The following is a 27,286-nucleotide window of genomic DNA, read 5'->3' on the forward strand; positions in this document are numbered from 1 at the left end:
CCCCAGCCCACTGGCTTCCCTCCACCAGGAGAACCCTGTGCTCTGACAGCCTCCACGAGAAGGCGGGACTGCTTTTCTGTCTCTGCCCCTCCCAGTTTCCCTTTCCTCCTTTGGCCCAGCTCTTTGGCTCTTTTGACGGCTGAGCAGCGACGCCACGGGGTCCTGACTTGGTCAGCTCCTCTACCCCCGTTTCTGGCTGGTGTCAGCTCCAGAGCCCCCGCCTCCCCAGGCACTGCCTCAGTTTCTCCCAGGCTTCCCTGCAGAGAGGCCCCTGTATGTCTACCCACCATCCTGCCTGCTGCAGACTCGCCTTCCTATCCCCTCCACCCAGCCCCCCAGTGAGGAAGCAGCTGCCTTCCTTTCTAGTTCAGAAGCCTGGCACTTGCTAGCACACTGACCTCCACATACCTCTCTGAATCTCCCCATTTGCCCCTCTATGGGCTTCTCCTCAGGTACCTGACAACCCCAGGCATAGCTTCCGCCCAGAGCTCTTGCTTAGCGACTGAGCGAGTAGTGTGTCCCACCTGTAACCAGGGTGAAGGAGACCCAGAGAGAGATCTTAAATGGAAGGCCTATTGGTCTGTCCAGGAGGCCCGGCCTGCCCTGCCACCAGCCGCCTCCCAGATCCTGTGAGTTTTGATTCTCAAACTTTGGAGAGGTACATCTGGAGGGCTTGGGGAGACCCCCTGCCCTCTGTCTCCAAGCAGACTTCATGCTGTTCCTGAAACTGACTCTCATATCTAAGGGCTGGCCTGGGGCTCCAATGCTACCTTTCCCGGGCTTCGGCCATTCCACCACCTAACAGTGCAGGAAACAGTCTCCGTTTCTTTCTCTGGGAGGTTAGATCCAGACTCGGGAGACCTGGGTTCTGATTCTGTTTCATTAGCTCAAACTGTTCAGTCTCCCTGGGCCTCAGTTTCCCCATCAGGAAATCAAGAGGAAGATGCCGCACCTCCTGGGCTCTGGCCTCTGCGAGGCTGAGAGGACCAGTCCCCGTGCCCATCCGAGGGGCGCGTTCCCCACGGGGTGCAGCCTCCCCCGCTGCTTTCGCTGGTGCCAGGCCTGGGAGGGCGAGGGCAGCCCAGGGGGAGCACCCAGCGGGACAAATGGACCTTCCGCAGGCCAGTTGCTTAAGGGGCGGGAGGGGAGGAGTCCTCAGAGATCCTGTTTCAACAAACGTTTCTTTCCCGAGAAGGGGAAGGCGGGGGAGAGGGGGAGAGGGACCTATTTAAAGCTACCCTGTTGCTCGCTGTCCCGGTCTGTCTGCCGGGGTCTCTGGGCTTGGGTTCCTCTTGGCGACCTCTCCCATCTAGGTCCCTCAGCCACTCTGCCCCAAGATGGGCCGTGGGGTGAGTATCTCCAAAGAGCAGGGGTCACTCTGGAGGGAGCAGTAGGGCTCTCTGGATGGTGAGGGAGGCTGGAGGGAAAGGATGAGGTCAGGATGGGATGTGAAGGGAGGAGCAGTGGGCTGGTGTGAACTTGAAGCAGAGCGTCTTGCGGCTCCGGCTGTACGCACAGACCCGCGGTGCTCACCACCCGAGCGAGCGCTGCCCTCTCCTCCACCTCCGCGGGAGCAGCCCCCCAGCCCAGCCCGGCATCTCCTGCAGCGCGCCCTCCTCCCCGGCCCTCATCGCTGTCCCTGCTCCTCCCCACCACATCCCCACCGTCCCTCGTCTCTCGCCGCACCCCTTGGCCTCCCAGCTGCAGGGATCTGTGGTACTGTCAATCCTCCCCACCTTCGCCCCCGCTGAAAGTATCTGTTCCTCTGGGAGTCTCAGCCTGGGGGAATGGGGGTCCAGTGTGAGGTGGGAGAGAGGGACAGGGGCCATCCACTCCTGAGTCACCAAGCAGTTGTGCACACCAGCTCCAGGGGCCCTGAGCTCCCAGAACAGCTGGGAGGAGTGTGTGGAGGAAGACAAGGGTGCCCTGAGCCCCCCTGTCCAGCACCCCTGGGCGTCCCAGGCAGTGTTGGTCTCCAGCTCCAAGCCACGGCCACGTACTTCGAGGACTTTCCCAGAAGCTGATGAGAGCTGCCGGCACCCCCCTCAGTCCACCCCAGCCGGTGGCATTCTGCAGCACTGAGTATGCCAAGGGGAAGATTAACAACCACCAGGGCAGAGGGGGGCAGGGCCGGGGCTTTGGATTCTTGGAAATGAGATTTCCATATGGAGAAAAGGGACCCAGTCCCTTTACATCCTGCGCCTGGCGGCTTTCCTTTTGTGGAATGCTGGCCGAAGACAGTCGGGAGGGAAAGGGTCTGGGGAATGACAGGGATGGGAGGGTGCTGAGGAAAGAGGGTACCATTGGGGAACTGTGGGGGCATCTCTGGGGCTGGGAGGGTCAGGCAAGGACGTGGTATCGCACTAAGTTTAGCAGCTGGGAAAACTCTGAGCTTGGACACCAGGGTTCCTGAGCTGGGGGGGAGCTATAAATAGAACTGGGGTGTGTGTGTGTGTGTGTGTGTGTGTGTGTGTGTGTGTGTGTTAGTGACTCATGCGTTCTCCATAGACTGCGGTTGATACAGATATTCCTGGGTGAGCACCTGTGTTTGTGTCTCAGGAGACAATTTTGCAAACTTGCAGGCCTTCGAGCATGAGTGGGCATAGATGTCACCGTGTGGGGACACGTGAGGGTCTGTGAAGAGCTGGCTCTGACGTGTGGGCTTCACAGAGGAAGAACTCACAGCCGTGGGAAGATACACTGTCCGGGGACTCTCAGCTGCACCTTGACGTCTTTTGTTCCCTCAGGGAACGGGAGTCCCCAGCTGAGGCGCAGGACCTCTGACCTCTCCCCTCTTCTGCCTTAGCACAGGGTGGACCCAGCTCAAGAAGTCCTGCTTGAAAAGCGATTAGACCTTGACTTCTTCAGGGTCCTGCACTTCTCCCCCAGTGCCCACGAATTCCCTCCCGTCCACCCCCAGTAGCAAGCCAGGGAGCAGGTCTGGTTCTGTTCAGACCTACTGGGGCCCCTTAGGGCTTGGAGCTTGGAGTTCAACCAGCCTTGAGACCCCCGAAGAGGGAAGGCACCCCCGTCCACATCCCCCTTCTCCCTGCAGAGCAAGAGCACACTGTCAGCGCCTCCCCCTGTGGCCGAGAAGGGCAGCGTGGGAGTTGGGGGAAGGGAACGCCGGGTGGGGAGGGAGCCTGCTCCAGCTGCCACCGAAGGGCAGCGGTGGGGGGAGTGATGGCTGATTTCCAGCTGCCCCCACTCTGTCCCGGCCCTGGGCTCTCTCAAAAAGAACTCTCTGTTCTCCTTCAGCATTCAAGGTCCAGAGAGGGGGGACTTGTGGACTTGTGGTTGGGGGAGGGAGAAAGGGGGGTGGTCCTTGCTTCCTCTCTTTCTTTCTTGCCTGAGCAGCCCGCTGGCCCCAGATCTCTGCAGGCTCCTGGCTGCAGAGCCTGAGATCTCTGCCAGGATGGGAGAGGGGACGGGGCAGTGTGTCCCCAGCTCTGTGACTGCCTGCAAGAGAGCAGGGTGGGCGCTTAGGGGTTGCTGCTCAGCCACCATCTGTACATGCCAGACATGCATATGTGGGCTGGCCAAATTTTAAAGCCATACCTTTGATTCCAATTTTCACGAACTTTATTTCATACCTAAGTATGCAGAAATTGTCTGGGCTCTGCTCCTTGGGCCCCAGTCCACTCCTCTGTGCATGCTCAGGCCTCGTCCTACCCTAGGAGCTGCGGAGGGTCACAGAGAAGCCTGTTTAGCCTTGTCCCTTGCCTCTTGGCTCTTCAATGCTTTTCAACCGTTCTGTCCTGTCCCACCAAGGACAGGATCCAAAGAATGAGATCGGTGAATCCAGGACTTCTCAAAACATTCAATTAAATGAGCCCCCCTGACTCACTGGGGAAGGGAGAGGTACTACTCACAACCCTTCCCCACTCCTTCTTTTGAGCTGCCTCAGTCTCCCCAGGAAGAGCGCCTTCAGGAAGCCAAAAATAGGCCTGATTCATGGATGCTTCACATGAAAACAAGTGCAAGATTTACTGGTCATCTTTGCTGAGAAGAGCATTTCTGAGCAACACAGCCTGGAAGAGCTCACAAAGCCTAGGAAGATCCTTAGGCGTTATCTCGGTGATAACGGGGTCCACCTCCCACTGCAAAGCCCCATCCCAGTTCCTGATTTCGCTGCTCAGACTTCTATTTCTCCTAGGCTAGAATCTAGGTGCTAGATGCATGATCTCTTGTGATCAGGGCAGCTGTCACATTCCTTGGATTGCTCCTCTTTGATGGGAAACAATTGTATTATCCTTGAGCACAGTGGATTTCTAGGACTGTAAAACTGCTCTGTAAACTATAATGGTAGATGTATGTCATTATAGTGAAAGTGTTAGTCGCTCAATTGTGTCTGACTCTTTGTGACCCTGTGGACTGTAGCCCACCAGGCTCCTCTGTCCATGGGATTCTCCAGGCAAAAATACTGGAGTGGGTAGCCTTTCCCTTCTCCAGGGGATCTTCCCAACCCAAGGATCAAACGCAGGTTCAATGGTAAATAATTGCAGGTGGATTCTTTGCCTTCTGAGCCACCAGGGAAGCCCATATGTCACTACACATTCATCCAAACCCACGGAATGAACCCTAATGTAAACTATGGACTTTGAGTGATAATGACGTGTCCATGGAGGTTCATCCGTTGTAACGATGTACCACCCGTGCCAGATGTTCTTGGTAGGGGAGGCCATGCACGTGGGGGCAGGAGATATATGGGAACCTGTAATGTCTGTTCAGCTTTGCTGTCAATCTAAAACTGCTCTAAAAGAGAAGGTCTTTTTTTTTTTTTAAAGCATTGTCCTGAAAAAAAAGCGGGGGTTGGGGGACAAAGCCCTTGATGTAAATCCCACCCAGGTGTCCTCCCTTTATGGGAAAAAAGAAAAATGAATGAGACTAGTATAGGAAAACTAGTCCCTGAAACCTTGGCCCGGCACTTGGGGTCCAGGGGAGAAGCAGAGGCACAGGACAGAACTGAGCGGCGCCTCGGTGACAGGACACGGCGGCCAGAAGGAGTTAGGAAAGGAGCCTGGGGAGGGAGGGGAGCGAGCAGGCGCTGGTCACGCCACCCCAAGCCTCCTCAGCCCACTCCTATCCTATCGCCCAAGAGGCCTTGGAAGGAGAACTTCCTCACCCTCTCCCCACAAAGTCCCCCGTGAGGCCCCGGAAGCCTGGGGGCCGTGAGGAGACCACAGACCCATGAGAGGAGGGGAAATGGTGACCTCGGGAAACTCCAGTTAGAACGTCCACCTGACTTCACCAGAGGACCCAGGAGTGCCTGGACCTAGGAGTCTCATGCGTCTTCAGTTTTAGATTTATCCTCAGAGATGATCTCTTATCTACTTAGACAAATAGGGCCTGGTCCCCTCCTCACCCAGTTGTGCTTTGAGGCTTCATGTCCTGTGAATCGCCTTTCACCCCGTCACGGGCAGGCCTACCCAACAGGACACTCTGAGTGCCCATTTCCTGGAGGCACTGACCCTCCAGCTACTGGTTTCTCATCATTTCCACACTCCACCACCAGACCCTAGGGCTCCCCTCCTCCTCTAGACACTTCCCTGCCCCTACCCCTGACTCCCCAAAGACTCCTACCCCCCAAATTCCTAACTCTCTCTTCTCCCCTCTGAGTCAAGCAGTCCCATGTTGAGACAAAGACATTCCCACAGGGTGCTTCTACCCGCTCAATGAACCCCCCGACCCTGGCCACTGCCTTCCGGAACTCCAAATAGTGTACGATGGTGGTTTTTAAGTTTTTTGTTTATTTTACTTTAAGAGCAGGGTTCTTTCAACAAACAAAATCTTAGCAGAAGCCCAGCTACTCAACAGCTAAGGGTAGGCTCCTGAGTCCTGAGCCCCTCGGCCTTTCCTAAAGTTCAAATAGGACTTTAAAGCAGAGCCCCAGGACTCTGCCAACAGTTTGCAAAGGGAGGGCCTGGGGTCCCCGCCACCGTGCACCCCCTCTCCTCCCCTGGGATGACCATTGACTTTGAATCCGCTGGCCTCCACTCCTCGTGCCTGGGGTCCCAGTTCTTCAGTGGGAATAGCAGCTCCAGCCTTCCTGACTCCCCAGGCTCTCCCTTCCTCCTGCAGGCCGGCCGCGAGTACTCGCCTGCGGCCACCACTGCCGAAAATGGGGGCGGCAAGAAGAAACAGAAAGAGAAGGAGCTGGATGAGCTGAAGAAGGAGGTGGCCATGGTGAGCCCCTGCCTGCCCTGCCAGGCCGTGGGAAAGTCTCCCACTCTGGGAGAGCTGCCCCCACAGCCCGTGCGCTCCCGGATGCCTGCACCCAGCCTTGCACGCTCCTTGCTTCCATGCGGTGCCCTCAGATGCATTCTAGACACTTGCTCAGCCTTCTTCCCCAAAGCAACTTGCTTTCCCTTCCCCAGGATGACCACAAGCTGTCCTTGGATGAGCTGGGCCGCAAGTACCAAGTGGATCTGTCGAAGGTCAGTGAAGGGGTGTCTTGGGAAGCACCAAAGAGGTGAGAGAACCCTTTCCCTGAGAGAGCCTCAGGGAAAAAGGAGCTTTAAAATTCAAATCCAACCCTCTTTATGGCTAAGGAAACTGAAACCCAGAGATGAGGGACTAATTGGTGGCAGAGCCAAAACTAGGATGCAGATCCCCTGCTTCTTAGTTTACAGCTCCTTCCCTGGCTGCCCGGAAGCCAGGGCTCCTTACACCCCAAGGCCCTGAGGGCCTCTGGGCAGCAGCTCAGAGACACCTCCTCTCATGGAACCGACATACCTATAGTAGTGAGGGAATCCAGGACTGCTATCACAGTAAAGCACTGGCACGGAGCACCGGGATAAGATTACCTACTTTCCTGATTCTTCCAACGAGCCAGGTGTGGAGCCCTGTTCATTAAAGCAAGGACACTCAGGGAGAGCAACTTCGCACGATTGCGTCAATGGTTGGTGGCACAGTCACGTTACCAAGCCCATCATTTTGAAAAGTAGTAAGTCATTCATCAAAGATGTAGGCCCTCCCTGACTGCCTTTTTGAAAATTCTGTGCCCCCGCCTTTCCCTTACCTTGTTTTTTAGAATAACATTTTTCACTCCCGGGCAGTAGTGTCTCTTTACCGTGCATCCCCTCATGAGATCATAAGCTTCGCGGGGCAGGGACTTGTGGGTCTTGTCCATCCCTGGAGCCCCAGCTCTGACTCTATTGCCTGACGTGCAGGTGCTCAGTACACATTTATTGAATAAGCAAGAGGACAGATAGAAAAATAGTTAAGAAGTGGCTTCTGCCTTCAAGGAGCTCAAAGTCTAGCAGTCCAGTGCCTTGTGGTGAGTGCAGGCCTGGAATCATGCCTGGGATACAAAGGAACCAGAGAAGGGTGTCTGGGCCAGCCTTGGGCTCAGGGTACAGGGCCAGGTGACGCTTTCTGGGGAAAGTGATGAGTGGTGACCAAAGCTGTGTGACATTGATGGTCAATAATGTAGGACCTTCTTGAATCCTTGGTGAAGGGGGGAATCTGAAGGAAGAGAGAGATGAGGCAGGGTAGGGGGCTGGGGGGCCAAGTGAGATGTCTTTCCAGAGAGCCTGATCCAGGCTGCCTCCAGAGGAGATCACCAGGGCCCTAACCAAAATGTGTCTCAACCCAAGGTTGACCAGAGTTGGGGGAGCCACAGCCCATATCCTCAGCCTTCAAAATCTCCAACCCCCATTGCAAATGCCACCTCCTCCACGTGGCCTCTCCTGATGACCCCCACCCTTCCAACCAGGTGGGATTTTCCCTTCCACCTGGACATTAGGCCCTTGTGAGGTTCCTGGCAGGAAATGGTGAAGGGCCAGGTTGGTTCTGGATGTGAGCTCAGCTCCCTCACCTCTTCTCACCTCCCTCAGGGCCTCACCAACCAGCGGGCCCAGGACATTCTGGCTCGGGATGGACCCAATGCCCTCACCCCACCCCCAACCACCCCTGAGTGGGTCAAGTTCTGTCGTCAGCTTTTCGGGGGCTTCTCCATCCTGCTGTGGATTGGGGCCATCCTCTGCTTCCTGGCTTTCGGCATCCAGGCTGCCATGGAGGATGAACCGTCCAATGACAATGTAAGCCTGACCCCTGAACCAACCTGTGACTCTGTCCTCTAGCCCTAAATCTTCAGAACAGTGGGTCAGGGGAAGGCAGGGAGCATGACCTCTTGTACAATCCCACAGCCCTTCGGCGCTTTGGACTGAAGAGGGGTGAGGCTTCTGAAAGTGAAAGTGTTAATTGCTCAGTCATGTCTGACTCTGTGACCCCATGGACATAGCCTGCCAGGCTCCTCTGTCCATGGGATTCTCCAGGAAAAAATACTGGAGTGGGTTGTGGGGACCTCCTCCAGGGGATCTTCCTGACCCAGAAATCAAACCCAGGTCTCCTGACCACCAGGTGGATTCTTTACTGTTTCAGCCACCAGGAAGCCTTCTATACACATCTAGAAACACCCCCTTCAACACACACACTCATGGTGGAGACAGCCCCTCCCTGTTCCTTCACACTCAAGTGGACTTGTCTGCACCCCCAGGTCTTTCCCCCGTCGAGAAGTCCTAGTCCTGGGAACTCCCTGCAGTTTCCCCATCCCCTCTAGTCTTAGGTGGCTGGGGATTAGAAGGTTGAGGGGGAGATGGGAGAGAAGGATTTTCTTCCACCACTCTCACTTCCAGACACAAACAAAGGCGGCACTGAATTCTCACCCAGATTGGCAGCTGTCCATCTAGGGCTGGGAAAAGTCAGGTCCGTCAAAGCCTTTCTCCTTACCAGCTATATCTGGGTGTGGTGCTGGCAGCTGTAGTCATCGTCACTGGCTGCTTCTCCTACTACCAGGAGGCCAAGAGCTCCAAGATCATGGATTCCTTCAAGAATATGGTGCCTCAGGTAGACGGCTGGGGGCTGGGGTACAAGGTTTCTGGGAGAGTCTGGCTTAGCTCTTCTCAACTCCTTGTGCTCAGAGATGGAGACTTGGGCAGAAAAGACCCTCCAGTTCTCCACACTGGGACCTGTCTTGTTGCTAAGGGTGCCAGATTTGTCCTCCTTGGTGGGGTTGGAGGTGCAGGGGGAGACCAGTGAAAGAGGAAGGTCGGGGTAGAGATGAGCACAGCCTGAGCTGCCCGGGGCTTCCCCACAGCAAGCCCTTGTGGTGCGAGAAGGAGAGAAGATGCAGATCAACGCAGAGGAGGTGGTGGTGGGAGACCTGGTGGAGGTGAAGGGTGGAGACCGCGTGCCCGCAGACCTCCGGATCATCTCTTCTCACGGCTGCAAGGTGAGGGCGCCGTGTCAGAGCCACCGGCTGAGTCTAAACAGCAAGCTAAAGCTGAGAGGGGCCAGTTAGAGGTTTAAAGTTTGGGAGGCTCGGTCCAGGTGTCAACACCTGCCCCCACACTGCCCAGCCCACCTGGTCTAACACTACTGCCTGCGCGTTGTTTGCTTGTATCTGTGTGCCATGAATGCTCTGCACCCCGGGTGTTTCTTTGAGCTTCTTTGATATCCACTTCATAGCAATGATTTATTGAGTATTGGTGTGTGTCAGATGCTTCATAGCCTTCACACAGGCTATCTAATCTAACTCTGCCAGAGTGGTGTAATCACCCAGGGATGCTGCGTGTGGTCACACCAGTCATGCCACAACCCTAGACAGGGCCGTTTTCACAGACTACCGTGCTAGTGGCGCCCCCTGTAGCTGTGCGGTGCAGACATTCTGCTCCCATGCCCCGTTTAAAGACGAGTGAAACAGAAGCACTGTTGGTTAAGTAACCAGCCCAAGGTCACAGCAGAAGTCAGTGAGCCCAGATTCCAAACCGGAGCAGGGACAATAGCTGAGTAACACTATAAATATGTGATGAGAGCAAGTGTAATTCTGTCTCCAGTGTCATGGCGACTGAGCGTGGCTGGAGTCAGGACACAGCTGTGTTTGCACGAGCGTGCCTGCCTGTCTGGTGACCCCACACTGCCTTCCTCCTCAGGTGGACAATTCCTCCCTGACAGGCGAGTCAGAACCCCAGACCCGCTCCCCCGAGTTCACCCACGAGAATCCCCTGGAGACCCGCAATATCTGTTTCTTCTCTACCAACTGTGTGGAAGGTGAGAGACCAGCCTGGGGGGCAGCCCCTGCTTCCAGCAGCAGCTGTGGCAGGAGCCTGAATCCTGGGTCCGCAGGCAGGACTGGGGGCTGTGGCCAGGCTTGCCTGTCAAGAGCCTGGCTGTGGAGAAGGGAATCAAAGGGTCTGGAGCCCTGAGTGTTACAGGAATAATCTCTCCAGAGGGCAGAAAATTGGCTGGGGCAGTGTGACCCCATGGAACAGTTACCTCCCCACAGTAAGAGCTCTGTTCTGTCCACCCCAGGACAGAGCGGGTTCCCAAGCCTTCAGATATGAGCCAAGACCACTGCTCACACACACACACACACACACACATCCCCCAAACCAGCCTCAACTCCTAGAAGTCTTTGGTTTGACTGATGGTCCCCTTCGCTCCTGGTTCTAGGACTAGTTGCTTCATCTCCTGACCTTTGTTTGACCAGGACCCAGACTGGGGAAGGGGCAAGAAAGCATCCGGTCCAGGTGAACACTCAGGCCTTTCCTCAGGCTGCCTCCAAGCCTGGGCTTCACCAAAAGGAACTCTTGGTCATGCACAGGCTGCCCAGTGGGCCCTCAGCTCTGGCTTCTAGAGATGACCAAAGGCCAGGAAGAGGTCCCGGAGCTGTCACTGCCGAGTGGCTGGAGTCCAAGCCCACCTGAAACCCGACCCTCTGTGGTTGTGAGCAGTGTCGGGGGCTGACCCGAGCTGGTGGGAGGAGGTGTCTGCCTAGACGATGAGCCTCAGACAGTGGGTCAGAGAGGCCTCGTACCCGCTCCCCCCCCACCCCACCCCACAACTTTCCCTTCTTGTATCTCGTGTCTCTTCAGTGTGTTCTGTTTCTCTGGGCTTTTCCCTTCCTTCAGCAAGTTGGATTCACAACAAAAAATATCACCACACATTGTTTCTTAAAGTTTTAATGTCCTGAGATTCTGGAAGTTGCTCTGCATTTCCCACAATTGATAAAAATGCCTCGTAAAACATGCCACTGATTACTCTGAACTGACTTTGGAGAGAGGAGAGGAAATGAATGGAACCAATGTTTCTAGAGTGCCTACTATGTGCCAGACGCTGCTTTAGGTATATCACAGCACTGTCACACAAGGATGCAACCCCAGGTTTGGCTGGTTCCGATGCATGCTGTTTCCCCAACAGTGCATTTCCTCCCCTGAGCACCCTGGAATATCTACCTAAGAGCTAGTGGTTGCCTAGCTTCTTCTAGAGAGATTTGTACCTAGTGTTGACAAAGAAAAACTTATGCCTACAGGGAAAATCCATAAGTGCTTTCAGTTCAGTTCAGTTCAGTTGCTCAGTCGTGTCCGACTCTTTGCGACCCCATGAATCATAGCACACCAGGCCTCCCTGTGCATCACCAACTCCCGGAGTTCACTCAAACTCATGTCCATCGAGTCGGTGATGCCATCCAGCCATCTCACTCTCTGTCATCCCTTTCTCCTCCCGCCCCCAATCCCTCCCAGCATCAGAGTCTTTTCCAGTGAGTCAACTCTTCGCATGAGGTGGACAAAGTATTGGAGTTTCAGCTTTAGCATCTGTCCCTCCAATGAACACCCAGGATTGATCTCCTTTAGGATGGACTGGTTGGATCTCCTTGCAGTCCAAGGGACTCTCAAGAGTCTTCTCCAGCACCACAATTCAAAAGCATCAATTCTTCGGCGATCAGCTTTCTTCACAGTCCAACTCTCACATTCATACATGACCACTGGAAAGACCATAGCCTTGACTAGACAGACCTTTGTTGGCAAAGTAATGTCTCTGCTTTTTAATATACTATCTAGGTTGGTCACAACTTTCCTTCCAAGGAGTAAGTGTCTTTTAATTTCATGGCTGCAATCAGCATCCACAGTGATTTTGGAGCCCCCAAAAATAAGTGCTTTACTTACGAATTTACTTATGAACACAATATATTGTGTTCAAAAATATTGTTATATTTTTAAATGATAACAAGTATGAGATTAGGGTTTCCTGGGTGGCGCAGTGGTAAAGAACCTACCTGCCGATGCAAGAGACACAAGAGATGTGGGTTTGATCCCTGGGTCAGGAAGATCCCCTGGAGAAGGAAATGGCAACTCACGCCAGTATTCTTTCCTGGGAAATCCCATGGACAGAGAAGCCTGGCGGGTGACAGTCCACTGGGTCACAAAGAGTCAGACACAACTGAGCACACACAAGATCTAAGAGATGAGACTGATTTTACTGAAATGACCACAGGCAATACTTTTATTTCATTCACTGAATCTCCTCAATGTGAACTTTGAGCTTATTTGCAAGGATTCGCCCCCCCACCCCCGCCCCAGGTCCAAGTATAAGAGAGGATAACGTGCTGTTGCACTGAGTTCTGGGATGGGCCATCTGTCCTGGGAGAGGAAGCCAAGGGAGGTAGTCTCCTGGGGGCACCCTCCAGGATGGGCTTCCTTGGCTCATGCATGCCGTGCTGGTTTTCCTTCCCCAGGAAGCAGGAAGGGACTTCAGTTCCTAGGATGCCCAGGGTGCCCGACCTGGTGTCCCTTCCTGTGTTGCAGGCACTGCCAGGGGCGTTGTGATTGCCACGGGTGACCGCACGGTGATGGGCCGTATAGCCACTCTGGCCTCGGGCCTGGAGGTCGGGCAGACGCCCATAGCCATGGAGATTGAGCACTTCATCCAGCTGATCACAGGGGTGGCCGTGTTCCTGGGGGTCTCCTTCTTTGTGCTGTCCCTCATCCTGGGCTACAGCTGGCTGGAGGCGGTCATCTTCCTTATCGGCATCATTGTAGCCAACGTGCCCGAGGGCCTGCTGGCCACTGTCACGGTGAGTGGGTCAGGTTGAGGGGCTACCCGGGGAGGGCCCTGCTCCCCTGCCTCAGAAGCAACAGAGGCTTATAGCTTTTCTGCAGTTTTTTCACTTCCAGCCCCTAAAATCACACGTTCGGTTTCTCATTACTACATGGCCTAGAATGTGAGTCTGGAAAAGCCCACATTAGTACCTGGCCCAGAGCTTGAGTAAGAAAAGTCTCAGGCTGGGCTGTGTCTTAGCGCTCAGTTTCGCTCCCGGAGCTCTTGCTAGGTGCCTTTCCTGACAGCCATCGTGTTAGTCATCTCTCCACTGCCATCTGGAGCTCGTCCTGGCCAGCCCTCCTGTCAAGCCTCTCGCAAAGGTCACCAGGGACTGAAGCAAATCCAGTGACCTTTCCGCAGCTCCCATCCTTCACTCTGCTGCTGAAATGGATACTGCTGTCCACCGTCCTAGCATTCCCTCCTTCGCGGACGGCTGCGACAGCTTGCACCCTGGTTCTCCTCTCCCCTGTTCCCTGCCGTGTCTCCCCCTCCTCGGCCCCCACTGGTCCTCAGGCCTCAGTGCTCTGTTCTCCAAGTGCACCTGAGTGAGCTCTTCTCCTCCCAGTTCCACGGTGATGACACGCACATACCTACACCCTGCTCTGGCCAAACATCTGCAACTCCTTACTGGACATTTCACCTAAATATACACTCAGGATCTCAGCTCAACACGTCTACAGTAGAACCCATTCACGACTTACACCTAGGTCCCTCTCAGTGTTCATGGAGTAGGATCAAGAGAGGAGGGACAGAGCCATGGTCTGGGGTAAGAACAAGGTCATCTCCAGCTCCAGGTGGAGCCCTGTTTACTGCCCAATCTCTCTACCCAGGTGTGTCTGACCCTGACAGCCAAGCGCATGGCTCGGAAGAACTGCCTGGTGAAGAACCTGGAGGCGGTGGAGACTCTGGGCTCCACCTCGACCATCTGCTCCGACAAGACGGGCACCCTCACCCAGAACCGCATGACCGTCGCCCACATGTGGTTCGACAATCAGATCCATGAGGCCGACACCACGGAAGATCAGTCTGGTGACTGGGCGCTCTACCCAGAGCAGGGGGAATGTTGAGAGCACCGGGGACGGCAGGGCGGGTGGGATGAGGTAAGGGCTCCGAAGGGGAGCCAGCCTCCGTCTTCTCCCTCCTTTCCTCCCAGGGGCCACTTTTGACAAACGATCCCCGACGTGGACCGCCCTGTCCCGGATTGCGGGTCTCTGCAACCGTGCTGTGTTCAAGGCGGGGCAGGAGAACATCTCTGTGTCTAAGGTAAGGTGGGGGGTCCCCGCAGTCTACGCCCTTTCCTGACACAAAGCTTCCCCTGTGGCTGCCCGGAGGATGGCGTGCTCGGCCCTCCACCGTGACACTGAGTTCTCCTCTTGGCAGCGGGACACAGCGGGTGATGCCTCCGAGTCCGCTCTCCTCAAGTGCATTGAGCTGTCCTGCGGCTCTGTGAGGAAGATGAGGGACAGAAACCCTAAGGTGGCAGAGATCCCTTTCAACTCAACCAATAAGTACCAGGTGGGGTTTGGACGCCGGGTCGGGGGAGAGGAAGGGATGGGGGTGAGGGGCGCACAGAGTCACGGGGGACTCCACGGGCAGAGAGAGGCCCTCTCACCCCTGCCTCATCCCCCTGGCAACATGGATGACCAGATGTCTGGTTGCAACCACCTCCTGTCCCCAGCTCCCAAACCTTTGTTTCTTTACTATAAGCTGCCACCCTCTCAATTCTCCCCATCCTCTGGCTCCAGTCCCCCAACCCTTCCATTCCATTCAGTTGAATCATACTTTGGAAATGTCCTTAGGGTATCCCCAGCCTGCCCTTCTCTGTTAAATGCCGGGACAGCAGCCGCGGAACCTTAGGGGCGGGGCTTCCTTGGTGGTTCAGTGGTTAAAAATCCTCCTGCCGATTCAGGGGACACGGGTTCAGTCCCTGGTCATGGGAAGATCCCACTTGCCTCGAGGCAACTAAGCCCAGGCACTAAAACTACTGAGCCCGCGCTCTAAAGCCCGAGAACTGCAAACTCCTGAAGCCCGTGTGCTTTAGAGCCCGTGCTCCACAAGAGAAGCCATGGCAACGAGAAGCCTACACATCGCAACTAGAGAATAGACCCTGCTCACCGCAACTGGAGAAAGAGCTTGTGCAGCAACGAAGACCCAGGGCAGCCAATAAATGAATAAATAAAAATTTAAAAGCCATACGGGTAAAGCCCCCTGATTCCAGTATGGTGACGGGGCATGCTGCTGAGAGAGCCGCCTCGCCCCTAGCCCAGGGCCGGTCCTAAGTGATCAGAGTAAATATCTGTTGAGTGAATAAATGGCCTATGGGAAAGTGACCCTCAGGTTACAGGGTTATGACCATGAGGTCCAAACACCCATCCACACACAGAGACTCTCCCTATGTTGACAGTGGTCAGTGGCTCAGGGGTTAGTTTACTAAGGGAATTTTGCCATCCTCTGCTCTTTCCCAGGCCCCATGCTGGGCGCTGGAGTTTCTGAAACAAGTCTGGCCCCCTCTGTAACCGCCTGTCCTCTCTCCAGCTGTCCATCCACGAGCGAGAAGACAGCCCCCAGAGCCACGTGCTGGTGATGAAGGGGGCCCCTGAGCGCATCCTGGACCGCTGCTCCTCCATCCTGGTGCAGGGCAAGGAGATCCCTCTGGACAAGGAGATGCAAGATGCCTTCCAGAATGCCTACCTGGAGCTGGGAGGGCTCGGGGAGCGCGTCCTGGGTAAGGGGACAGAAGCAGGGAGCAGGGCTCAGAAAGGCCTCCCTGGGATGAGAGGCGCGGGGGGACACCCAGGTGACCACCATCCTGCTCTCACTCCTCCCATCTACCCTCTTCAGGCTTCTGTCAACTGAATCTACCCTCTGGAAAGTTTCCTCGGGGCTTCAAATTTGACACGGATGAGCTGAACTTTCCCACAGAGAAGCTCTGCTTCGTGGGGCTCATGTCCATGATTGACCCTCCACGGGCTGCCGTGCCTGACGCTGTGGGCAAGTGCCGGAGTGCAGGCATCAAGGTACTGGCCTCGCTTCGTCCCTCCCCCCAAACACCAAAGGTCCAGGGGATATGGAGGCTGCTGCCCTGGGGAGACCCAACCACTGGTGGCCTCCTTCCCACTGACCAAGAGGAGAAGTTGTCCATCTGCAAGGAAAGTTTCAACCCCGCTTTAGACTCTCACTCTGGTCCTTCTGCTCAGAGTAACAGTCTCCCATGCCCATCTTCTCTCTCTCTGGGGCACAGCGCCTTCCACTCTGATTTCAAGCTGACAGGCACCCTGTCTTGGAGATATGGTTGTTTTCCCTCCCCAGTCACTGCCCACCCCCTCTCTCTAGCTGTTTGGGATGAGATGAGGCCTTCTCAACAACCACTCCCTCTTCGGTGCTACATGTGTGCTTCATTCAAGAAATATTTATTGTTTACCAAGTGAGTACCAGGCACTGTTCCAGGCGTTGTGTTCAACAAACAAACAAAAGTCCCTTCCATCTTGGTGACTTTCTTGTTCCAAGATACAGCTCTTTACCACTCTCAGCCTGTCCAGCTGCCAGTTCTGAGGCCATCATTTGTTCTTCCTTTTTCAACATCTCACCTACTCCCAAATCAGCTCAACTCAGTCTGTCTATTGAGGGCTGAACCGGGCACTGGGGATACAAAAACAAATAAGATACAGTGCCTGGCCTCCAGAGCTCATGATCCCTCTGGGGGGAAGATGCCTTGAAATTAATCACAGAACAATTTCAACAGCTAGAGTCTTTGAGCACCTGCTTAGGGTCAGATACTCTAATAATAAAAAGAGCCCATTGTTTTGTGAGGCTTTATATTGGCGCCAGTGGTAAAGAATCTGCCTGCCAATGCAGGAGACTCAAGAGACGTGGGTTTGACCCTTGGGTCGGGAAGATCCCTGGAGTAGGAAATGGCAAGCCGCTCCAGTATTCTTGCCTGGAGAAACCCATGGACAAGAGGAGCCTAGTAGGCTATAGTCCATGGGGTCGCAAAGAGTTGAACACAGCTGAGCAACTGAACAGCAACCGCCACCAGAATATGCCTCAGGCACTATTCCAAGCACCAGATCTGTATGATCGCATTTGATCTTCACTGCAACAATGGCAAGCCACTCCAGTACTCTTGCCTAGAAAATCCCATGGATGGAGGAGCCTGGTAGGCTGCAGTCCGTGGGGTCGCTAAGGGTCGGACATGACTGAGCGACTTCACTTTCACTTTTCACTTTCACACATTGGAGAAGGAAATGGCAACCCACTCCAGTGTTCTTGCCTGGAGAATCCCAGGGATGGGGGAGCCTGGTGGGCTTCCATCTATGGGGTCACACAGAGTCGGACACGACTGAAGTGACGCAGCAGCAGCAGCAACCCTATAAGTAGGCACTACTATTTTCCCTTTTTTTACAGAAGGAAAACTGAGGCTTCAAGTGACATGCCCAAGGCCTCAGAGTTAGTAAGTGGTAGAGCTGGGATTTGAACCAAGGCATCTGCTATTTTCTAACCATCACACTCAAGCACTTGTGTGTATGTATATATATGTGATTTCTGAACCCTGCCATCACTCTTTGTCTGTAAGGTAGGCATCACTGCTCCCAATAAAAAATAAAACAAGCTGAGACGCAGAGCGGTAAGTAGCTTTCCCAAAATAAAACTGCTATTAAGAGGGAGATTGGCTAGAGGAAGCCTGGCTGGCTCATCTGGAAAGCCCATGCTCCCCTTGTCACCAGGCAGCCTGTGGCCATGATCAGAACTGTCGCCAGGCCTGGGGAAAGCATGTCCGGGAAGCTCAGAGCAGCAGCGAGCAGTTAAGTCCACCTTGGAGAACTGGACAGTTTTACAGAGGGCATGATATTTGATCTGGTCTTCGAAGGGTGAAGAGCATTTTGAAGGAGGGAGGGGGTGGAAGGTAGGAGCAGGGAACAGCATGTACCCTGCCGTGGCTGGACTGTTCAGGGCACGTGGGGATGGCGCTGGGGGGTAGCCACGGAGCGGCTGGGATGGAGACTGGAGCCAGGGTCAGGGCCAGTTGGAAGGACTTTGCTTAAATGCCAGTCCTGGGCTTTATCCCGCGAGCCACTGAGAGTCACAAGTGTCACAGGACGGAGCTAGCTCTTAGAAGGCTAGACCTAGATGGAGGAGGGACTGCACTTGGAGAAGAGTTGACTCGAGTCAGGGAGGCAGTGTGAGAAGTTAACACAATCGCACAGGCAAGGAAATGACCCGAATGAGGGCAGCGACAAAGGGTGTGGAGGAGTTAACACTTGAGAGATGTTTTGAGAACTTGGTGAGCAAACTCAAATTGAGAGGCAAGGAAGATCCAGAAGACAGAGGGACTGGGTGAACAGGGGGACAGAATCTCAGGTGGGGAGCAGAGAGGCAGGCTCAGTGAGGGTGGTGGGAATAGATAACTAGTTATATTTGCCCTGACATTGGAAGGGTCTGTAAGATGCCCAGGGGAGATGTTTATGGGAAAGCAGGAATATGCCTACCAAGGGAGGACAGGGCTTCAAGGGGAGGGTGGTGGACACTGCCTAACCCCTCAGGGCGTGAAGAAGTATGAGGACTGCAAAGATGATCCGTCTTTCAGTTGGGAGGCCCGCGAGGCCTTTGAGGGTGGAAGAGAAGGCAGTGGGGCCTGAAGAGGCTTCCTTCTCAGATCTGTGGGTTTCACCCCAAAAACCCCCACATGCAAATGCTGTCCTAAGCCAGCTCCGATCTCCTGACGCTTATAAAAGCCTCTTATCCAGCCTCTCAGATGCTAACTACCCACCTCATCCAACTCCATCCATTCTGCAACAGCAGCAATGAACATCGTCGCTGTTGAGGCAGGGAACCTCATGGTGAAGGGATGGCAGAGGCAGAGGAGCATGAGATGGAAGGCAGGGGAGGGACAGAGGAGGTGTCCCCTCCCATCCCTGCCCAGTCCAGTCAGGATGCCAGCAGTCATCACGTTGCGCACAAAGAAAGCCTGGTCCGTCCTGGCTCCTGGGACTTTCAGTAATGAAGGGGCTGCAGCCAAAGGGGCAAAAACAATGGCCGAAGCCTTTATTTCCTCTTCAGTGAAATGAATGAGCTGTTAAGAGTCTTTCCAACTCTGACAACCTCGTACCCCATGAAATCCAAACTCCTAAACAATCCTAGAGGCTCCTCTTCCAGGGGACCCTCATTAACTCGTGACTGTATCAGAGAGGCTTTCCTGCATGTAGGCAAACCTTCTCTGTATTTCCTGAACACAACCTGCCATCTCTCCCTCCCAAACACACACAATTCAGTCGTTTTGGCTGGGCCCACTTCCAGTCCCACTATCCGCTATCCACCGGTCCCACTATCCACTATCCACCGGTCCCACTTCCAGTCCCACTATCTAGTTGGAAGCCTTTGGGGAAGGAATAAAAGGAGAAAAAAACCGTAACGCTGCTTTCCTTTTCTCTTTTCTTCTGCCTGCCAGGTGATCATGGTGACCGGTGACCACCCCATCACAGCCAAGGCCATTGCCAAAGGCGTGGGCATCATCTCAGAAGGCAACGAGACAGTGGAGGACATTGCCGCCCGGCTCAACATTCCTGTTAGCCAAGTCAACCCCAGGTGAGGCTCTGCGGGACCCCTCGCCATCAACTCAGCCTCTCCCACAGGACTCTCGAGCATCCCGGGCTATCTGGTCCTAACCTCTGGTTCCCTGGTCCCGAGTGGGTGGCCAGGCCGTGCTGTGTAACCTTGAAGACATCACTTTCCCTTCCTGAGCCTCCATTTCCTCAGCTACGAGATAAGGGTAGTCTCTACACGGCCAGGTTGCCATGGGAGCGAGATATGTGTAAACGAGCACCTGGCCTGGCACACTGTGCAGATGACCATGATGACGCCACGCGGGGAAGACTGAGCGTCATCCCCTCTAAGAGAGAAGTGGGAAAGGCAGGGCACTGAGCTGTAAAAGGAGAGGAGGACTGAAGCTGTGGGGGAGTCCCTGCAGCAGCGAGGAGGGGCAGGGGGTGCTCTCAGGCTCCAGGGAATCAGTTGGCTCTGCCCCTGCCTCCAGAGAAGCCAAGGCGTGTGTGGTGCACGGCTCTGACCTGAAAGACATGACGTCGGAGCAGCTGGACGAGATCCTCAAGAATCATACGGAGATCGTCTTTGCCCGGACATCTCCTCAGCAGAAGCTCATCATCGTGGAGGGCTGCCAGAGGCAGGTGAGTGTGGGGGCAAGGGGCCAGGGCCAGGGCCAGGCGTGTGCAGGGGCTGCACCCCCAGCTCTGGCTGTACCCTCTCCCCAGGGAGCCATTGTGGCGGTGACGGGGGATGGGGTGAATGACTCCCCGGCGCTGAAGAAGGCAGACATTGGCATTGCCATGGGCATCGCCGGCTCCGACGTGTCTAAGCAGGCTGCCGACATGATCCTGCTGGATGACAACTTTGCCTCCATCGTCACTGGCGTGGAGGAGGGTGAGGGACTGCACAGGCTGGGGTGGCACCCTGGATGTCCAAGCTGGCACAGCTGCTTCCCTGCCTTTTTCCTCAATTACAGACTCAACTCAGGGTTTCAGGCATCCACCTTCTGATTTAGCTCCAATACAAAATCTCCCCCTACTGGGAAGACGGGCAGCATGCTTTCAGGAGCCAGGGGTGGGCAGGGTCCCTCCGGCCTCCCTGATGCCCTCAGGACCTCCCCACAGGCCGCCTGATCTTTGACAACCTGAAGAAATCCATCGCCTACACCCTGACAAGTAACATCCCCGAGATCACCCCTTTCCTGCTGTTCATCATCGCCAACATCCCCCTGCCTCTGGGCACCGTGACCATCCTCTGCATTGACCTGGGCACAGACATGGTGAGGCCAGGGGCTGAAGGAGGTCGTGGGGCAAGGCAGTCGTGGGGGTGCAGTGGGTAGGGATAGGCAGCAGAAGGAAGAAGAGGTGCAGCAGGGGCACCCGAGCAGGCTGGGAGGGTTGCAGAGAAGACAAGCACAGGCCTGGAGGATGACTGGGGAACTTAGTGTTTGAATTGTGTCAAAGATTCTTCACTGCTGGTTGTCCTCTGCTCCCACCTTCTCCCTTCAAACACCCTCCCCGTGCCACGGCCCCCTTGCACAGGTCCCTGCCATCTCCTTGGCTTACGAGGCAGCTGAGAGTGACATCATGAAGCGGCAGCCAAGAAACCCACAGACGGACAAGCTGGTGAACGAGAGGCTCATCAGCATGGCCTACGGACAGATCGGTGCGGCCAGACCCCGGGTTCAGGAGGGAACCCCAAGAGGATGCCTTTCCTGGCTTTTGAAGGGGTGATCCCCCTGCAAAATTCCAGACCAGGGGCCCCCTCCCCAAGGGTCAGGGATGTCCATCTCTGGCCCTTAGGGGCTGGCTCCACCCTGCTACCTGCTCTGACCCAGGCCCTGCCCTTTGTCTTTCGCCCACCCACAGGGATGATCCAGGCTCTGGGTGGCTTCTTCACCTACTTCGTGATCCTGGCAGAGAATGGTTTTCTGCCTTCACGGCTTCTGGGAATCCGCCTGGACTGGGATGACCGGTCCATGAATGACCTTGAGGACAGCTACGGACAGGAGTGGGTGAGTGCGTCGTGTAAGTGCAGATGCATGCGTGTCAGGGTGAGGCTGAACGCCTGGCAGGAGTGGTCAGTCGCGGCCAGTGGGATCGGAGGCTAAGGGTGGTGTAGGTGCCCAGGGTTTAGCATCTGCCCTGGAGCGCAATGAACTCTGGTCCTCGCCTTTCCTTTCACTCTCTCACGTCTCTCTGCCTGCCCTCCCCCAGACCTACGAACAGCGGAAGGTGGTGGAGTTCACGTGCCACACGGCCTTCTTTGCCAGCATTGTGGTCGTGCAATGGGCTGACCTCATCATCTGCAAGACCCGCCGCAACTCAGTCTTCCAGCAGGGCATGAAGTGAGCGCCGCCCACCGCCCACCGGCCCCGCCCACCGGGCAGGGCACACTCTGGGTGCACTCCGCCACCCACACAGGCCCAGATCTGCTGGAGTCTCAGACTGCAGTTGCCCAGCTGTATATCCGCAGCGTTGTTGGAAATAGATGAGAGAAGAAGGAGGGCTATGACTGTTTCTGATGAGTTTCAATTTGCTTCTGAAATCTCCTTCACTACGGTCTTCCATCTTCCTTTTCATCTTCTCCCCAGACCTCGTCTCTCCCTTCCTCCGTTCCTTCCATCTTATACTCTAATCCTCACCCATCCTCACCCTTGGGCCAGCCCTAAATACAGGCTCTCCTGTGCTCCCCTGCACTTGGCAGGTGGCTCCAGTTTATAGCACTTGCCTTGTGATGGTAGTGTTATTCTTGCAGGGCAGAGAGTTGCTCGGAGTCAAGTTTAGGGCCTTCTACTAGTCTGAGTTACAGGTGCCAATCACTGTGCTAAGTGATCCACATACATCCTCTGACGTGCCTGAGGCCACCCGGCTGGGAATGGTTGAGCCCGTAGCTGTAACACGGAGTGGCTCACCCATCACAGAGCCTGGAATCCGGGGGGTACTCAGTGATTTCCTCTGCAATTCCCAGCCTGGATGGTGAGCAGTGCTGAAGGTATCACCCCCATTTCTTTCTTTTCAACTACTGCAAGCAATGGGCACAATTCCCGTGAGTTTTGTCACAATTTCTTACTTTAAGGAAAAAAAAAAAATGCCAAAACTCTGGTGAAGTTAATAGCACTAAGATCCTAGGGAGAAGAAGGGGAAGTGTCTGTTACATAAAGGTAGCACAAGAGAAGGAGATTCCACTGAGCTAAAATCACTAATGGGGACAAGGCAGGGAGAGGAGAACAAGGAGCAGAGTCCTTACTGTGCAGGGCACAGCAAGCAGGGAACATAACCTTTCTTTATTGAGGATCTATGACCAGCAATCAGGGGCTGTAGAGACACTGAGAAGGTATAAGACATCCATGGGTCCTGAACTGGAGTTTCCAAAGCATCTTGCTGGGGAGAGGACACTTTCAAAGGCCATGTGCCTGGAGCACTAACAAGATTATAAGATGCCTGAGGGCAGGCCCCCATTCTCCAGAAGGAAGCTTCTCCAGCACAGGGCTGTGTAGGCTGTGTATCACCCAACACACAGGAAACGTTTCTTCAAAGAATGAACGTCTGTGTTATAGACAACAGTCGGTGGTGAAACCAGTAAGAAGAAAAGTAGAGACAATCTTTCTTTGGTTACATTTAGCATGAGATGAGGGCGTTTGAAGAAGGCATGGGAAGACATCGTTTGGAGCCTTTCCTCGGCATTTCTTCCCGCCTCTCTCCCTTCCACCACCAGGGGTCACCCTAGATCTCTGCCCTGCTTCTCGCCCTCCCCTCAAACCCTATTGACCCTCCTTTCTTTGCCTTTCCAGGAACAAGATTCTGATTTTTGGGCTCCTGGAGGAGACAGCACTGGCCGCCTTTCTGTCTTACTGCCCGGGCATGGGTGTGGCTCTCCGAATGTACCCGCTCAAGTGAGTGTCCCTTCGGAAGGGCCGCCTGCTAGGAGCCAAGTTCTGGACCCTTGGAAGCAACTTCTGACGCTCCTGTTTCCTTCAGGGTCACTTGGTGGTTCTGCGCCTTCCCCTACAGTCTCCTTATCTTCATCTACGATGAGGTCCGGAAGCTGATCCTGCGGCGATATCCCGGTGGTAAGCAACCCCGTGCCTCAGCCCTACCGCTCCAAGTGCAGCGCCCCACTGCCGGCTACCAACCCCTCCAGGGCTCTGAACGCGGCCTCCATCCCTATTAGGGAGCCTTGCGCCTTTCCCTCCCGGCCCTCCATCCTGGGCTCCCTGGGCGTTGGAGCCCTGACTCCTGGAACCTCTTCCTATCAGATTCCGGCCCCACCAAACTGGTCTCTGAGGCCCTCCACTTTCCACCTGGAATCACAGAACGTCGGAACTAGAAGGGCCCTCCGAGGTCATCTAGTCCCACCCCCACATTTTACAGACAAAGAGAGGGGCAGAGGTGAATTGATTCGTTCAGGGTCAAAACGGGAGGAGCAGCGCAACTGGCACTACAGCTCAGGCCTCCCAAGTCCCAGGCATCAACCAAGTGTTTTTTTTTTTACCCCAACGAACATTTCTAGTCACTTAGTGGAGGTTGAAAATGGATGGCCTACAAGCCAAATATGGTCCGTGGATACTGTTTGGTTTGGCTGCCCCATATGGTGCGGGTGTGTTTTGTTTGTTTGTTTTTCAATTGGCCTAATATCTAAAACTTAGGGGCTTTCACATCGAATCTGAATTTCTGGCTTCTCCTGAAAAATTACAGGTGCTGTTGACTCCAGGCCCCATTTTTGCACAGCAGCCATGGACAGCTGCCATTAAGAAACTCATTTCTTACTTGAACAGCCCCTGTTGGCGTTTCTATTTTCACCTCCATCCCAGTCTGGGCCCATGTCCCCTGTGCCAAGAGCAGGTCTCTCCTTCCCCCTAACCCACAGCCCCACTCACTGGAGTCCCCTTCTCCCTTTCCACCTTCCACAGTTGTTTTTCCCCTCCCCAGGCTTCTGTCCCACCTGGCCTCAACCGCCCAAGCCCCTAGAACGTTTATCTCTTGCCTCTTTTTTTTAAGCTCATGCTGCACCTCCTCCCCTCATCTCCCTTACAGGCTGGGTGGAGAAGGAGACCTACTACTGAGTCGGCCGGAAAGAAGGAGCAGGCACAGAGAAGATGGGGCCCTGGAGGTGTCACCCGGATGGCGTTGGGTAGGGGTGGGAAACACTGGGGTATATCTGGGGGGGGAGGGCGAGAGAATGAGGCAACTCAGCAGGCCAAGTGGGGGAGAGGGTAACTTAGCTTGGGGTGATTGCCCCAGAGGCCTAACTAGGAGCAATCAGCTTAGACACTACATGTCAGGATCCCCTCCCCAGATCCTGCTCCATTCCACGTGCTTTCTTATCCAAGGAACTGAGGGGTACCCCAGCCCTCCGCAGTCCCTGCCCCTTCACCCCTACCTCCCACTGGAACAGATGGACACCAAAAGGCAGGGGTCTGTCTAAACCGGGAGGAGGGGAGCTGTCTCCGATCACCGAGGTCCCTTTGTCTCCCCAGCCTCACCCCATTTCCCACCTTTGCCCCTCACTTGCTTCCTGCTCAACTCTGACCCCCGCCTGGTGAGTGCTAGGACCTGAGGCCAGAGAGGGAACAGGTTGGAGAAGCTGGGCTGTCTGCCACTCACGGCCATTCAGGAAACGCTCAAGGAGAGCTGCTCGGACAGGTGGGAGGGTCGGGTATGGTGGAGGAGGTGGGCAGGAAGGGAGAGGGGTCAATGACATCTGACATAGACGTCTGGGCCCCAGCTCTGAGTCCTGCCCTTTAGAGTACCCCGCCGGCAGCGCAAATTCTAGGGTCACAGAGCAGCAGCAGAGGCAGGAGCAGGCAGCAATCTGAGGAGCCTCACTGAGGCTGCGCACTCAAGGTGCCTTTGGCGTTCCCCACAGACACTTGCTTTGTGGTCTGTTGGTCCCCAAGGCCCAGGTGTCACAGAAACTCCAGCTGTCTCTGCCAGTGTCCTTGGTAATACCCTGGCCTTTAGAACGCCAAGTCCTTAGAAGTTCCGTGGGGTGCTGAGAGGGGCGCTGCCATTCCCCATTATGCCCACCCGGATGAACCTGCACCACTCCCAGGCACTGCCAAGCCCGCCCTGGAAAACAAGGTCCCAGGCCATGAGCTGGAATTAGGGTGGAGAAGTTCCCAGAAACGTTTCCTGTCTTCCAGGGACACACAGAATGAGCTTAGGTCATGGACGTGGTTAGAACCTCTGGACAACAAGAGAGAAAGCATTAGGAGTCCTGCCTTGGTCTCTCAGACGGCAAGGCCGTTCCGCCCAGGCAAACGCCCTTCACACTGGGTTCATTGTGCCCACTTTCCCTTGAGACAGGGAGTTGGTTTCAGGTCCCTGTGGGAAGCCGCTTTTCCTCCTCAACCTCCCCACCTCCACTCTGCTCTGTTGGCAGCGCTGCCCGTTCTCTAAGCCTGGCTTAGTTTAGAAGGCACTGGGAATATCCTGTAGAGAGGCTCCTGGGTGAACCAAGAGTGTGAAAGAGACACCTAAGGAAAATGGAAGCCCTAAGGCAGAAAGGAAGGAAGCACAAAAGATAAACATCAGGCCCACAAACAACTTCCCAAGGGCTATTACTTCATTACACTGGAATTTTACTTTATCCGAATTACCTTGAAATAACGAGTCATTGCCTGGGGCTTAGAAAACAAAATGGGAAACCATATTAATTTGGGCCTGATGTATTTGAGATTAATTGACCATGGACAAAGGTTTATCTTGCACAATCAATAAAATGGCATTTGTTTAGCAAATTAAGAGCATAAACAATATTGCTAGCGGTGGCACATGTAGTCTCCTAAAACAATACTTTTTGGACACTTTAGGAATATCCATTTAGAAATAGTGAATGCATGGGCTAATTATCATCTGCTGTGTTTGTTAAAGAAACATCTGCAAGACCTTTACTTGGTGACCTTTTGTAAGACATTAGTTTGAGACACTATGTATGTACTTGAAAACAATAAAGTTGCATTTCTTTATGAAAGAAATCCCTTCCACAAGTCTGATTTTTATACTTACCACTTGCCTTCCTCCCAAACTGCGGTGTTGAGGCAAGATTTGGCTTGTAGAGGAGGCAGTAGAGAGGGCAGAAGGTAAGGATCAGAGGGAAGCAGCCTGGGAACAGGTGATGTCAGTGGAGCAAGAGAGAAAGGAAGAAGTTAGGTGGCAGAATGATCCAGAAGAGAATATAGTGGGGCCATCCTTCCTCCCAGCTGAATCCACCCCAAGAACCATCAAGGCTTTTCTAGGACAAGAAAGAGTCCATGAATCTATAGGCCCGAACGCTGAGGGCCACGTCTGCTTTTTCCATGCCAGAATGCAAGCAGGCCATTCTTAATATGAGCAGCAGGGTCAGGATGGCAGGGAGGAGATGGTGGGCTGAAGGACCCTGATTGTCAACACCAGTCAACAGTCTAGACTGTTCTAGTTGCTGTCTTTGGAGGGGAAAGAATGGAGGGAGAAGTAGATGCAATCCTTGAAATTCATCTAAGTAGCAGACATTGGAGGCTTCCCAGGTGACTCAGTGGTAAAGAATCTGCCTGCCAGTGCAGGAGACACAGGGTCAGGAAAATCCACCGGAGGAGGAAATGGCAACCCACTCCAGTATTCTTGCCTGGAGAATCCCCTGGACAGAGGAGTCTAGTGGACTACAGTCCAGTGGGGTCACAAATAGTCGGACACGACTGAGTGACTGAGCCGCAGCAGCAGACCTCAGAAATCTCGGACAGGATGGAAGGAAGGGTGCTTCTGTACTGGAGATGGCGGGGTGGATGGGAGGGTGTGCGTTTCCCCACGAGTCCCTAGCAACAGGAGAGAGGAAAGCACCAAACTTATGCCCGGTGCCAGGATCTGGGGAGAGCAGGCAGGAGTCA

At 54.6% G+C, this 27,286-nt stretch overlaps 1 protein-coding gene across 1 annotated transcript; it reads left to right on the plus strand.

Moving 5' to 3' along the window:
* Positions 1–1,214: 1,214 nt before the first annotated feature.
* ATP1A2 (ATPase Na+/K+ transporting subunit alpha 2) lies at positions 1,215–26,396 on the plus strand. Its single transcript, XM_055402545.2, has 23 exons — positions 1,215–1,349; positions 6,082–6,186; positions 6,378–6,437; positions 7,839–8,042; positions 8,737–8,850; positions 9,101–9,235; positions 9,936–10,053; positions 12,588–12,856; positions 13,713–13,911; positions 14,036–14,145; positions 14,263–14,397; positions 15,418–15,607; positions 15,724–15,899; positions 19,328–19,464; positions 19,913–20,063; positions 20,148–20,316; positions 20,547–20,701; positions 20,964–21,087; positions 21,291–21,436; positions 21,639–21,769; positions 23,216–23,317; positions 23,403–23,494; positions 24,459–26,396. The coding sequence occupies exons 1-23, from the start codon at positions 1,338–1,340 to the stop codon at positions 24,485–24,487; spliced, it is 3,063 nt and encodes a 1,020-aa protein (XP_055258520.1). The 5' UTR covers positions 1,215–1,337; the 3' UTR covers positions 24,488–26,396.
* Positions 26,397–27,286: the final 890 nt, after the last annotated feature.

The sequence above is a fragment of the Moschus berezovskii genome, chromosome 4 (assembly GCF_049115385.1).
Source record: "Moschus berezovskii isolate FMDL1 chromosome 4, NW_MosBer_1.0, whole genome shotgun sequence".
NCBI lineage: Eukaryota > Metazoa > Chordata > Mammalia > Artiodactyla > Moschidae > Moschus > Moschus berezovskii.

Excerpts from the sequence above, each read along its gene's own strand:
- ATP1A2 (XM_055402545.2), top strand. Across the intron at positions 15,608-15,723 it reads GCTCGGGGAGCGCGTCCTGG|GCTTCTGTCAACTGAATCTA; the intron begins GTAAGGGGACAG and ends TACCCTCTTCAG. Across the intron at positions 21,437-21,638 it reads ACAGCTACGGACAGGAGTGG|ACCTACGAACAGCGGAAGGT; the intron begins GTGAGTGCGTCG and ends GCCCTCCCCCAG.